Genomic DNA, 15,056 nt, shown 5'->3' with positions numbered 1-15,056 from the left:
GTTCACAGTCTATTCACCTATCACATGGCAATAAGATCATGCCACTGGATAAGAAAAGATTACTGTATGTCTCTGAGCCTATGTGTGATACAAACTTTAACCATACCATAAAAGTGCTGTCAAAAGCTCTCCACAATAAATAAACTGATTTGCACCAACAATTCAACAAAACATATTACTTGGCTCTAGAATTCCAGTGCTGAGGTCTTTCACGTCCCCTTAGATGCCCAGCTCTGGACTGTTCTGACCTTCTGTGACATCACAGTAATATTCATGGCAGCCAATAGTGTTATACATATATATTAATAGGACGACAATGCCTGCCCAGTTCCACTATGGCAGTGGACATTTAACTAACTAGTGACTACAGAAATGACCGCCCAGGTAACAAAGTTATTTGGGCCCATCTTTCCCTTGACCATTATCTGCCCCAGCCTGCTCTGCCAAGCCACAGGGGTAGAAATCAAAAGGTGCCAGGCACTTACTTTTCATAGTCATGCTTGCAATACAGCTGCCGGTTGCGACAGTAGCAAGTGCCGGAGAGAGTTTGCAGGCAAGCGGCACACTTCAAGCAGCCTTCGTGCCACGAACGCTCATTCACCCTCAGCAGGAAGCGGTCGGAGATCGGGGTGTTGCAGCCAGCACAAACCTCTCGCATTTTGGACTCTGAGCCTTGATGGCAGGGAACAACAACAACAACAACAATGAATGGCAAAACTCAAAGGTCCTCCTTATCAATGAGAACAGCTTACAAAGAAACAGGGAGGCCTGGTCTGTGGCGTGATCTGCTTAGGGATGCTTTCGCAACAGAACACTCGGGTGGTTCATGTCCCAGGAACTCATTGCTGAAAAGAACCCACAATCTGTGTGCAAATGGTGCAACTTGTATAATTGTACTCCCCCCCCCCCATATTTTCAGCTTATATGTTGCAGTTTGGTTCATACTTGGATTCTGTGACTTAGAAGTCATTCCATTGTTTTGAACATTCAAAATCGCCCAATCCTGCCCCCCACCCCACTAATGCAGGGTCTTCTCAATAGCGGTAACCCGATTGTGGAGTGACCTTCATTGGGACGGTGGTCCAACTCCCTCATCATTAACTTAGAAAAAATCTTGAAATAATTCATTTTTACTGAGGCATTTGGAGGCTGAAGGATCTGTTCCTGGCAACTCTTAAATTATTAGCTGTGAGAGTAGGTGGTTTTTTTAAACAAACAAACAAACAGTTTTAAAGTGTCATTTTATAAGTTTTAATCTGTTTTTAGAATATTGTTTAAAAAAAGTTTTAGACATTTTAATTGTATTATGTTATTGACATGTTTGCCACCTTTGGGAGGAAGCAAGGAATATAAATTTAGCAGGCAAACAATATTTGGACATTTATGATTAATTTTTTTAACCTGTCTCACCCCAAAAGGACTCAACAGGTAACAGAGCATTTAAAGTATTTCATTCATATAATATGTGTTTTATACTGCTGTCATTACAATGGGAAATATTCCATAGTTCTACATGAAGTTTTTCATCTACAGTTCTTCTTTCTGTAAGATGGGTATAATAACAATTGGCCTCATAGCTCATTCCATTATTTATAGAATTTTACTTATATTAGTAATCAATCTGAATATTTTTTTGAATCCCAAATATCATTTTAAAGAAGTTTCCCCATATCCTGAAAACATACATCCCCACATAGTTTAGAAAACTTTTTAAAAAACCAATCCCAAGAATATAAATAAAAATGTCCTTCTGCTTCTTGAAGCTCAGAGAATTTCCTTGCAGATTCTCCACACTTCAATCTTTACCATGCTCTTGCTTGTGCAGAGTCACCACTGCACATCTTTGACCCTGCTTCATCCATTCAGTCAATTTCCAGCCCTCTCTACCATCCCGGATACTTTGGCTTAAGCAGGACATACCTCACTTCAAATAGGAGATAACTTTTTTTAATGTCTTGCTTGAGTTGATCAGGACTATCTGTGCATCAATCTATGGCAGCTGTTCAAAGACTTCCTAGCATGGACTGCAACAGATAAGGAAGTAAGTGCAGGTGGGTCATAAACACCCTCTCCAGTATGTTGGACGTGGCTTGGGGCTGAGGCAGTGAGGGAGTCTAAACTTCTGCCAAGTGCATGGCATCATCTTCAGTGCGAAGGTTGCTGGGTCTTGTTAGGCACACTCCCTTTCCTTTTGAGTTTCCCTGCTTGTACCGTGTTTTCCCGAAAATAAGACATACCCATAAAATAAGCCGTAGCAGGATTTCTAAGCATTTCTGCAATATAAGCCATACCCCGAAAATAAGGCATGGACGCAGCGCCTCCCGGCAACAGCTCACTGCCCTCTGCCATGCCGTGCTGTGCCCGGAACCTTCCCGCTGGAATAAGACCCCCCCCCCGAAAATAAGCCATAGCGTGTCTTCTTGAGGAAAATAAATATAAGACAGTGTCTTATTTTTGGAGAAACACGGTATATGTGAGTGCATGTGTGCTTATTCGATTGATTATGTGTGCTGCCATCTCTGTGTTGGAGAGGAGCCATGGCTCTGCAGTAAGGCTTTGCACACAGGTGGCACCTGCTTCAGTGTCTGGCATCTCCTGGGAGGAAGGCTGGGAGAGAAGCCTGCCTGGAACCCCAGAGAGACTCTGCCTAACCTGCAGTTGCTGTTGTTACTATTATCATTAATTTCCTTATAACTGCAGTTCATCTGAAGACCACAGTATATGACATAATATAAAATGATACAGTAAAATTACAAAAAAAAGCGTAACAAAAAAATAACATTAAAATAAAATAAACTGACAGTGGAAAACAACCTCCAAGATGTTGATGTTTTTGATGTTTCCTTTCCACTGAAATGTATTGAAACTGATTGTGTAATTAATGATGATAGTTTTGGCCATAGTGGATAGCAAGACATATAACCGATTTCATTGGAATCTGAACTGCAGGGGAACAGAAGCAGCGCTGGTTGTGGTGAACATAGGACAGGATGGAAAGGGTTGCCTCCTTACATTCCTAGTCTCTTGTTCCACAATCGGATACCACATTGGGGAAGGTTTGTGTCCCTTGTCATCACCAGCTTGGCAATGCTGCTGCCAGCGCTACTAGCAGAGCCTCCATGGCTGATTTTCAAGGCCCAAAGCGGGATGTACTGGGAAAGATGCTCTTTCAAGCGTTTGGGTCCTGTGCTGTGTAAGGCTTTGTAGACCAAAATCAAAACCATAGCATATAGACAGCCAGGGCAATTCCCTAAGGGTTGCTGTAACATGGCCCCGCCCATAGAGCCACATTTTATACTAGCTGCAGCATCCTGACTGTCTTCAAGGGACAGAATGTTGCAATAATCTAGTTGGGTGGTTATTAGGGTGGAGATACGATGTAGTTTATGGAGGAAGTGAAGAGGGACCAGAACACACCAACAGCATAGGATCTGCTCCCTCCCTCCCTTCATAGAATCATAGAATTGTAGAGTTGGAAGGGACCCCCCGGGGTCATCTGGTCCAACCCCCTGCAATGCAGGAATCTCAAAGCATTCATGGCAGGTAGCCATCCAACTTCTGCTTTAAAACCTCCAAGGAAGGAGAGACCACAACCTCCCAGGGGAGACCATTCCTCGGTCAAACAGCTCTTTCTGCCAGGAAGTTTTTCCAAATGTTTAACCTCCTTTCTTGTAACTTGAAGCCATTAGTTCAAGTTCTACCCTCCAGAGCAGGAGAAAACAAGCATTTTCCATCTCCCATGTCACACCCCTTAAGATATTTGAAGGTGGGTATCATATCTCCTCTAAGTCTCCTCTTTTCCAGGCTATAATTTAAATGTATCTTTAAAAATAATAATAAAATTAAGCCTTGATAAAAACCCATACCAGGTTAAAAAGAAGGGATTTCAAATTCAGATGAAAACTTCATGGTTATTTTATCTTGAAAAACAAACTTAACAATGTAATTCTACACATGTCTACTCAGACATTAGTTCCATCGAGCTGAATGGGACTTACTCTCAGGTAAGTGATTGTAGGATTGCAGTTTTGGTCTGCTTAAACACTGAGACATGCATATTTTCTACGAAGGGCACACTCAATATAGTGTGATTTGCTGAAATTTTGAAAGATGTTTAAGGGTTAACATATCACCAGAATACATAAAACATGACAAATAAGTTACTCTGAACATGTGATAGATTTATCCAAAGAATGGTGAATGTTATAATCACATGATTTTTTTGCAGTAAAAGGACAAAGTCCTGAATTGCAATGTTCAGCTTGATTTTTTTTTCCTGGTTTGATTGCAGTCTCTTGATAATCTCATTGCAGTGAGTGGTAGCACATTTCAAAATTCCCTCTTCTATGCAACTCTTAAAAGTGGGGGAGCACTGTTGTTGTTGTTGTTGTTTTTTTGCATTATATCCGTCCCTGTCTCCATTTCTAGACTTCTGATTTCTCCACACACATCAGTTTCATAAAACAATTCAAGTTGCAGTGAATAAAGAGCTTGGGATTCCAGCACAACCCAAGTATCGCCACCAGTTATACTAAAAAGGCCAGCCTTTACAATTCCTTGCAGGCTCACTTGGGCAGCACTTGCAACAGATCTCTCTTCCTTTGATTGGCATGCTGAACACACACACACACACACACACACACACACACACACACACACACACACAATCAGGGCAAGTAGGGGGTCAATATAATATCTGGGGGCAAGGACTTTTGTTCTCATTGTGATATGCCTTTACACCCACACCTTCCGCCTGCACATGCCTATAATCATACTGAAATTAAAAGTCATAAAGAAATGGAGCTGGTTTGAGCTCAGTGAAAACAATCCTCTCTTATGCACCATTATTCCAGTTTATTTAACGGCAAAATGCCAAGGTTTGCTGCTTTAGTGGAAACTCTCTGGCATAATTGTCCCAGAGATGCCATTTCAAAGGTCTCTGTACTCCCTTCCATGTATTATTTGCTTCAGTTTGTTTGTATGAAAGTTACTGAGAGGGCTATATTTTCCCCCAGACTTCATCAGTGCTTGCATAGACAAGCCAGGCTTGCAATATGAGCTGGAGTCCTATGCACACTTACTCAGGAGTAAGCCCCACTTCAGAGTAAGGATGCATAGGCTGCATGGGGGTAGTTGCCCTCTGCTGTATATTTTGCACATGAGAGTGGAAAGGTCAGCGTTCCTGTACTGTTAAGAATGGGGGATAATAAAGGATTAAGGAATTGCATTTTTCCCACAACTCCCCAACATTATAACAGACCTTGTTATCCAATATAGAACAGAAGCAGGATCTGGCAGGAGATGTGCTCTCCAGGCTAGGAGATCCTTCTTATTTAGCACAAGAAAGCAATCTAAATTGATATCAATGTAAATTGGAAAAGGAGTGTGACAAGGCTGTATATTGTCTCCCTGCTTAGTTAACTTTTATGCAGAATTCATCATGCGAAAGGCTGGACTGGAGGATTCCCAAGCTGGAATTAAGATTGCTGGAAGAAATATCAACAACCTCAGGTATGCTGATGACACAACCTTGATGGCAGAAAGCGAGGGGGAATTAAAGAACCTTTTAATGAGGATGAAAGAGGAGAGCGCAAAATATGGTCTGAAGCTCAACATCAAAAAACCAAGATCATGGCCACTGGTCCCATCACCTCCTGGCAAATAGAAGGGGAAGAAATGGAGGCAGTGAGAGATTTTACTTTCTTGGGTTCCATGATCACTGCAGATGGTGACAGCAGTCACGAAATTAAAAGACGCCTGCTTCTTGGGAGAAAAGCAATGACAAGCCTAGACAGCATCTTAAAAAGCAGAGACATCACCTTGCCGACAAAGGTCTGTATAGTTAAAGCTATGGTTTTCCCAGTAGTGTTGTATAAAAGTGAGAGCTGGACCATAAAGAAGGCTGATCGCCGAAGAATTGATGCTTTTGAATTATAGTGTAGGAGGAGACTCTTGAGAGTCCCATGGACTGCAAGAAGATCAAACCTATCCATTCTGAAGGAAATCAGCCCTGAGTGCTCACTGGAAGGACAGATCCTGAAGCTGAGGCTCCAATACTTTGGCCACCTCATGAGAAGAGAAGACTCTGATGCTGGGAAAGATTGAGGGCACAAGGAGAAGGGGGCGACAGAGGACGAGATGGTTGGACAGTGTTCTCGAAGCTACCAACATGAGTCTAACCAAACTGCAGGAGGCAGTGGAAGACAGGAGTGCCTGGTGTGCTCTGGTCCATGGGGTCACGAAGAGTCGGACACAACTAAACAACAACAACAACTCAATGTAAATGCATCACTTTTGTTTTCCAAAGGAATTAGAAGTGCTCCAAAAGTCCAGCTATGGTTTTGAGAATGCTGATGTTTCCCCATCTTCAGAATACTTTTAGCCATCATGATTATTGAGAAAAACATTGAAACATGTTGGTTGTGCCAGCAGAAATTTAGGAACCTGTGTAGGACTACGTCATTTGAAATAAGAAAACCCACCTATTGCCTTTAAAAAAATCCTGGCTTATGTAAACTTAGACATTAACGATCAGGTTATAGCAAGATGTCAGTGATAAACAGCCTGTGTTGTTGTTTTTAGTTATCCATTATAAACATAATTACAATCACGACCGGTATTTTATTGTCCTTATGGGTCTTAAATCACCATTAAGGTTACACATTTCATTTCTTGACATTCCTATTTTTGAATTTGTTATAGGCATTCTATTTTTACTCTGGTCATGTGTTTGCTGAGTATTAGTTATATAACAGTAGATTCTCTCTATGTAAGGTGCTATATTCCTCAAGGCAATGAATTTTTTTCATAAAAACAATTCAAAAGTGCAATAAAACAACACGTGTGTGTGTTTGCACAAAACAGTCAGCATAATACTGTACATCTAAGGAGAACCCTACATATACTCAAGTTCACTGTCCTGACGTTGCTTTTCAAAAATAACCTTTCTGCATTTTGCATCAGTGAGCTTTTATTCACATTAAGTAGCAGGTTTGCTTCTAGATTAGCAAAGGGCATCCTAGTCTGGGGTGTTGTTGTTCCCTTAACCAGAGTCTAGAGAACCAAGACCGATTTTCTGAAGCTGATGCTATACTAGGGCCTGTCTAGCACTTACTTGGAGCCTGAGTATCACTGCAGACATTCAGCCAAGACCACTGGATTGTGGGACATTTGCCCCACACCTGTGGAGCTGCACACATGCTTCCCTAGATCAGAAACTCACCATAGCCCAGGACGGGTGTGGCCTGCTGGAGACAAGAAGGAGCCTCTTCCGTCTTCATCCTCCAGGTCTGGCAAGCATAGGATGGACCTGCCACGGAGGAGGAGAGACTTGGTTAGTCATAAAAAAGAGATATAAGGGCAAGGGAGGCTGGCAGGCAGCAGCTGGACTCAAGCAGGATGAAGGAGAATGGGAGACTCTTGCTCTGCATAGATCCAACTTCTGCCTTCTCAAGTGCTTGCCAACAAAGTAACTCCAAAAAGGGCTAGGTACAGTACTCTCAATGTATTTTCTTGGATACTGTTCTGGATTTCGGAGTGGGGCTGCTATTTTTATTTTTTTCTGGCAGCGGGACATCTGTGCCTCTGATGACACACAAGTGTGTTTACAGCTCCCCATATATGCCATCTCACTGTTTCAGCTGCTGCTGCTTCTGTACTATCAGCCATCAATATTAACCGTAGGTAGTTTTAATCACTGTGCTCTGAAAACCATCACCTGCTGACTTCTGCACCTTAAAAGCACAAGAGCAGGCCAGCGATGCCCCCCCCCACTCCATCTGTTGGTAGATATGATCACACCCAGGCTTCCGTCATCTACATTGTCTTCCAGTTCTTTTCAGGGCCCTTCAGTGTTTAAACCAGGGGTCAGCAAACTTTTTCAGCAGGGGGCCAGTCCACTGTCTCTCAGACCTTGTGGGGGGCCGGGCTGTATTTTTTTTTAAAAAAAAAGAATGAATTCCTATGCCCCACAAATAACCCAGAGATGCATTTTAAATAAAAGGACACATTCTACTCATGTAAAAACAGCAGGCAGGCCCCACAAATAACCCAGAGATGCATTTTAAATAAAAGGACACATTCTATTCATGTAAAAACATGCTGATTCCCGGACGTTCCGCAGGCCGGATTGAGAAGGCGATTGGGCCTTAGTTTGGGGACCCCTGGTTTAAACTAAGCCCTAAACAGTTTGGAGCCAAGTTGAAGGATTATCTCCTCTTGCATATACATATGCAAGAGTTTCACCAGAGGCCCTCCTTGAGTTTACCCTGCCTGGTGGTGTGTGGGCATGGGGATAGGGCTTTTGGGGGGGTGTGGCACTGATGCACAAATTGATTGTTTTAGATGCTAGGCTTCATGGACTTCTGGGGTCCTCCTTTGTATTATTTAAGAACATAATTAACATTTATTGTTTTCTCTTCTCCCAGTTACCCCATGCTTTGCAACTGCTCCTATATTCCTGGTATAATAGACGACCCACCCCCACAAATGGTTTGCCAACCCTGACAAAAAAGGAATTCTCTCTGAGCGTATGCAGTTTCCCATTTTAAACTCACTTAACAGCACCTTCTTTTAAAGGAATAAATTAGAGTTGTGCATATTTACTTGGGAATATACATCATTTTATTGTAGAAAATGATATCCTTAATGGGGTGGGATAAAACAAGTATATGTAGTCATGTACATGCCTGGCCAGCCCCCCCCCCCAAATCTCTGGCTTACAAAAAAGAAAAAAAGATGCTATGGCACCCAAAATCAGTCTCCCTGGGCTCATGACAGCTCAGATGCTGGTTTTGTGCCTGTTTGCTGCTGCTCCCCCTGCCATCTGCCACCCTCTGGGATAAGGTGGCAGACATCCCCGTTTCCCGGGGACAGTCCCTGGATTTACAAATCAGTCCCCATACAAAATCCATTGAAGTTGAAAAGTGTCCCCGGATTCATTGGGGGGGGGGGAAATCTGGTAAGCTTACTCTGGGGGCCTCTCTGGACTGTTGTCTGGATTTCAGCCCAGAGGTCCAGCTCCAGATGTACCACTGCATAGCAGTGTCCCAGTTATAGAATGTCTTCCCCCAAAAAGGTTCGCCCGGCAATATAGAGATAATGGTTTATTTTTTATTTGTAGTCTGTATTTTTAAAACTTATTTTTAATATTTTGTCAACCACCCAGAGGACTTAGTTGATGGGGAATATAGAAAGGTCAGAAATATACAAACAAACAAATAAAAATATGTCAATAGTCCTTGCAACTTTCCTGTGAATTCTTATCCCCATATTTTTTATTGTGACTGAGAGATAGTGAGTCAAGGAGATTGAGGATACCCACCTACAGAATAAAGTGGGCCTCTGAGTAGCTTTGCACAGAAATATGCAAGTTTGTGAGTTTATGGCCAAGGTGAGATTTGAGCAATGTACTTCTCAGCTCATAGTTGCACTTGCCATACTGTTCCAGTTCTTCAGGATGAGAAGTTCCCCATTGCATCTCCACAAACATTTTCCAGAAAGACTAGTTACATGACTTGTGTGGGACCTGAGATCTGATTTTAGCTTCTTAAAACAGAGATGTGCTGTGGGTTCATACCTAGACATGGTTCCTGCTCATGCCAGGTGTGTGAATGCTAACTGTGATTCTTCATTCGGGAGAGAAAGTCACTCTGCACAAACTCAGAAACATTTCCTTCTTTAATAGATGGCCTAAAGCAAGGTACTTTCTCCTAGCCTGAGGCTAAGTTTGTAATATGTAATTGTAATATGAGGTTGTAATTACCGGTAGATTATTTGTCAACTTTTCAGGCAACCTTTAGAGGTGTGCCAACAGCAGCTTGATCAGCAGGAACTAGCTGGAGATGATTTTCAGAGCACAGAGAGACATATTACGTACCTGCTCATTTCCACAGACTGAGCTGCTATTAAAAACATGGCTGCAGGAGCTAGTTGAAAAGTTGGGAACCCTAATTATTATAATGGCCTACTTTGCAGCCTTGGGAATTTCTGAGAGTGGGATGCAAAAGCAAATGACAATCTGGTAGGTAAAAGAAACCAGGCTTTCTGAGGTAAAACCAAGGAAGTAAAACAGACCGAGCAAATGAATTTAGTGTTACACAAGATCTTCTTTATCCATCTTCTTGTTCTTCCCTTCCTAACATTACAGCCTCTTCAAAATGTCAGCCACAGCAAGGGGAATGGCACAGGAATAAGGGCTGCCAAAATGAAAATATTGTTATAGGTGGGAAGGGGGGCGCTAAACCCTAGAAATTAATAAATGCTAATTGGGGTGACACATAACAATATGAAGCTATTTTAAAAGTAGGATACTGCTGGGATTTCAGCCTGCCTGAAAGTCAATCCCCAACCCCAGGTGTGAAGGAGCTGAATTTAGTCAGCCATCAGCAGTAAGGGGAAGGTGACACTCTGCACATGCTCAGTGGCATCTTGCCAATTTTTCATGTTCTAAGGCATTCAAAGTAGATTCTATCTGAGGGTTAAGGTCTGGACATCCATGGCAACACCAAGGCCTCTAAGACAAAACTGCTTCTGTCTATGACAAATGATAGAAGGCTTGTGAAAATAAGCCAGGGTGAGCCATCAGGCTATAGGAGAAGTTGCCCAGTCAGGCTGGAGTTGTAGGGGAGCATTGTTGGTGTCTCCATTAGAAGCAGGACATGCACTATGTTGTGAGTGCCAAGCTGTGACTATGTGGATGGATGACTGGGGAAATAAGGGCACAACCATCTGATCTAGTCATAGGGCAAACCTTCCAAAGGGGGGGGGGTTCCTTTTCCTAGAACAGGTTCTCAAGCTTCTGAGAAATGAGGGACACCCCCTGGGTCTCTGTGCGGGGAATGATGGGATGTTCCAGTGTCACACCTGATGCAGGGAAAAGACAGGATTACTCACTGCCCAGCAGAGCCTAACTGTAAGAGCATGGCCAGAACAGTAAATCACACAGAAATACCATGTGGCAGCCTTCTTTGTGAGTGGAGCTGCTTACAGGAGTTTCTCCTAATTTGATTAGCTTATTCCTCACTGATGTTCTTAATTCTCATTACTCTCAGGAGTAGTTCATCCCAGCACTCAAGCTGCAAATTCCTGCTCCAAGACCAAGAGCGGGGCATGGGAAACATAGCAGGGTGGGGGCTCCAGATTCTCCCATTGTCATTCCTGGTTGCTGCCTAGTCCCTAGAAATCACTACCACAATTAAGCAGTGTGCAATGCATAGATATCATTAGCAGGGGGGGGGGGCAATGGGAGAAAAGTTCGGGAGTGCAACTAGTAACTCTTAACACCCCAATTTAGAGAGATGCTAGAAGTAGGGAATTCCTTAATTGCAGCAGCCAACATGGGAACCTATAGCTGAGGGGTCAGGAGCCTGCGACCCTTTAGAACAGGCATCCCCAAACTGCGGCCCTCCAGATGTTTTGGCCTACAACTCCCATGATCCCTAGCTAACAGGACCAGTGGTCAGGGAAGATGGGAACTGTAGTCCAAAACATCTGGAGGGCCGAAGTTTGGGGATGCCTACTTTAGACGCTGTTGCCCCAGCAGGACTAAAGGTCAGTGATGATGGGTGCTGGAGTCAGAAACATCTGGCCAGCCACAGTTTCTCCATCCCTACTTTAAGTCTACTACATGGAGACAAGAACAAAAGGTCTCTCTTCATTTGCAGTCCTTAAAACAAAACAAAAACCCCTTCCTCCCCTTTTTATCAAATAGGTCTGGTTAGGATTGTGCCCTTATAATCCTCGGCGTGTTTACTTCTCAGTAAATAGACTTATATCATCAGATTCTGTTGACCAGCTACTTCTACCTGTCATTCAGTACCTGGTAGGGTATGCTACTTTGCTCCTCCTCTGCTTTGGACAGGAAGAAGCAAGAGCTGTGGGGACCAATGTGTCTCAGAAACAAGGCAGAGGAGTTGGAACGGATTGGGACACAGGAACGGGGTGGGTGTCCGAGGCAGGTACCTTGGTTGTGATTAAAGAAACTCTGCTCTAGGGCCGCTCGCCTGTTGCTTCGACCTGTAGGACCCCCTCCTGTCCCCGCCCCCCTGTCCGGATCTTGTCTCCTTTTTTCATTTCGAGAGGGAGGAAGTTAGAAGGGGAGGCGGCCGGGGGGGGGGCAGGGGGACGCCCAAGTAATTCCGCCGACTTGGCCGAGATGGCCCGGCGCCTGCCCGCCCCGGACCAAGCAGAAGGGAGTTCTTGCCCCGGGCTAGAAGCCGCGTTTCCACGAGCGTCTCTCCTCCGAGGCTGCGAGGATTCGAATTCCGAGATTGGCGGCGGCCGAGACGCTGCTACCCAGGTCTCGTCAACGCTCGACTTGGGGGCGCAATTTAATCTCCCCCTCTCTCTTTGGTCCGCCTGTTTTTAAAAGGTTATTTTATTTGGAAAGGGGCTTGATAAATTCCACCCTCCCAGCAAACCCAACCAACAATAATTGGAACAGCTCTGTGATCTATTCGCCCTCAAAAAGGACGGCTGGAGAAGAGAATGGATTCTGTTCCAATGCTTTTGCGCTAACAAGCGCTTGGACCAAAGGGGAGCGACGCGAGGTCTTTAACATTAATTGTTGCGTTTGTGAGTCTTTAGGAAAACGAGAAGCTTTGCTCTGTTTCCTCTCTTCTCTCCAGTTTTTCTGAGGCTGCGGTCATATATATACTTATATATACAGTACACGCTTACTTTAAAAGTAACTCCTCCTGAACTGAATGGGTCTTACTTCTGATCAGACGTTGACAGTAGACAGGTTGCGTCGTACTTTTCAATTAGATGGGCATTTTCTGTCATGAATAGGGGGAAATTGCCGCTAGGTTTCTTTTCATTTTGTATTAGTTATCCAGCCCGCTTTATACGTTGTGTTAAGCACCAACTTTTTGAATCCGATGTTTTTGTTTTTAAAAGTTAATTCTGTGCTTCGACGCGGGTTACACTTTGTAGGTTATTATTTTGAGATGCGGTATTTCAACATTTTTATGTATTTCCTCGAAAGGGCTGACTGTTCTCGTTTGTTTATTTTTAAAGAAACAGTTCGGATTCGACATCCTTAAGACATGCTGCAAAAAATATAATGCTTAAAGTGGCACCTTAAAAGACTAATACATTTGTGGGTCTGTCTACAATACATAAAGCACGTTGTTGTTTTTAAACTGTCCGTGCCCACAATGAACTTAAAGGAAAATACTGGTTTTTCTATCTCTTTGTATATATACATATTTTTCACATTCATAAAATCGCCTTTCAGCAAAAACTCCAGAGGTGGAGGAAGCAAAAATAAAATAGCTTAGTGCAATGGTTAGCGTGGTGCATTGAAGCGGGTGCGGTGCGGTGTGTGTGTGTGTGTGTGTGTGTGTGTGTGATCTGGGTTCAAATCTCCATTGGGCCATGGAGCTCACCGGGTGACTTTGGGACAGTCTCAATCTCTCCCCCTAAACTATCTCACAGGATTGATGTGATCGCGTGAGGATAAAATGGAGGAGGAGAACCTTGAGTTTCTTGTAGGATACAAATAAGAACAACTAAATTTCACTTTACAAACATTTATATAGAACACAACAACAAGCAAAAGATAATAACAATAAATTAAAACTTCATGCAAAATACAAGAACAAGCAAATAAATAATAAAACAATAATAACAGTTTATTAAATTTATATACCGCTTTTCATTCAAAGATCACATTTAAAACGTTGACCTGTCGACTTTCCTAGCACTGGAGGCGGCTTGCCAAAATTAATTGACTCTAAAACCATTGTGTGTTTAAATCCCAGCGGAGTCAAAAGGCATAAATGGCGGCACTGCTTTAAGCTGCTAGACATCAGGTTGCTAAGTATATTTCGCACAAGGCCGGTGGATTTCAATTGCGTCTAACACCGCGGTTATTAAGTTTTAATAAGTCCAACGAGCCGGTTCATTTACATTTAGTTGCAAGCAAATTCCATTTATCTCAATAGCCGCCTGATGACTTTAAGACTTCCAGAACTCAGATCACACAACAAAACGGTTAAGAGGATGAGCCTATGCATGTTTTACCAGATGTAAATCCCATTGGGTTCAGTGGGGTTTACTCGCAGGTAAGTACGTATCAGATCGCCCCGCAAGTCTTCAGACTTGTTATCCCCAGAGCAGACTCGCACAATGTATAGTTCTGGAACCTGCCTATAAGGGAGGGGCGGAGGCCGGAAAGAGTGGGTGGCTTTTAAAAAAATCATACTTGACTAGAATAAAAAAATTCCTTCAGTAGCACACGAAAGCTCATACCAAAATAAAAACTTAGTTGGTCTTTAAGGTGCTACTGAAGGAATTTTTTTATTTTACTTCGACCCAGACCAACACGGCTACCTACCTATACTTGACTAGAGTTTACTTACAATTAAAACAATGTGTTTAGAATTGAAATGTCTCTTGAAAATAAATTCCTTTTCGATTACAGGATCTTCCAGAGACAATATCGATGAGGCTTGAGACATAACATTCCCTATAGAATACTAGAACATCGTGGCAAACTTTTATCCACATATTGAAGCTACCCAATTTTTACGCGCGCCGAGCGTAGACTTCTCGCTGCAGAGAACCTTTCTTTTTGCATGTTGGGACGCTTTGAAAGCCCTTTGACGCGGACGCTGTGTGAACAATAAGTGATATATGTGAACACGCCTATGCTTCTTCAAATATGAAATCATAATAGCCAGGCCATTCTCAGTTATTTCAAGGAGAGCTTTAAAACGCCGGCGGGTCGTGCAGCTGGCTGTGCATAAGCCGAAAGAAGCACCGCCGAGTTCTCTGGGACTTACTCCGAGGCAAGTATGTTTAGGAGCAGACATAAATTTGGCTGGATTGTGCCCTGGTTTTGTTTTTACCAGCACTCTAGAAGATGCGTCATAAAGGTATAGCCGTATGTATTTTGCATGGTAGATAACTTACTAGGGTCCTATTTGGCAACGTAGCGAGGGAGGAAGTCGGAAGTCGAAGCGCACGCAGCGTCCGCAACCTCGAGGAGTTCAGGGTTTGTCTGAGCGATATAAATCCCTGAAGGAAAAGTCGAGAATCCATCTGAACTAAGT

The 15,056-nt window shown here is 43.2% G+C and overlaps 1 protein-coding gene across 4 annotated transcripts in view; it reads right to left on the bottom strand.

Moving 5' to 3' along the window:
- The window catches only part of LOC118077906 (LIM/homeobox protein LMX-1.2-like), a 97,924-nt gene that overhangs the window by 80,400 nt on the left and 2,468 nt on the right, over positions 1 to 15,056 (bottom strand). For 3 of the 4 annotated variants that reach the window (XM_088662770.1, XM_035101631.3, XM_088662772.1), the window contains exons 2-3: positions 7,223 to 7,309; positions 486 to 672 (exon numbers count right to left, since the gene is read on the bottom strand). In XM_088662770.1, coding sequence (XP_088518896.1) covers positions 486 to 672; positions 7,223 to 7,280 — 245 coding nt within the window. In that variant the 5' untranslated portion in view covers positions 7,281 to 7,309. Of the gene's footprint in view, positions 1 to 485; positions 673 to 7,222; positions 7,310 to 14,916; position 15,056 lie in introns of those variants that run through there. The other variant, XM_088662771.1, reaches the window with a different exon arrangement.

This window comes from Zootoca vivipara, chromosome 2 (assembly GCF_965207765.1).
Source record: "Zootoca vivipara chromosome 2, rZooViv2.hap1.1, whole genome shotgun sequence".
NCBI lineage: Eukaryota > Metazoa > Chordata > Lepidosauria > Squamata > Lacertidae > Zootoca > Zootoca vivipara.
This window is presented reverse-complemented; position numbering and strand designations above follow the sequence as displayed.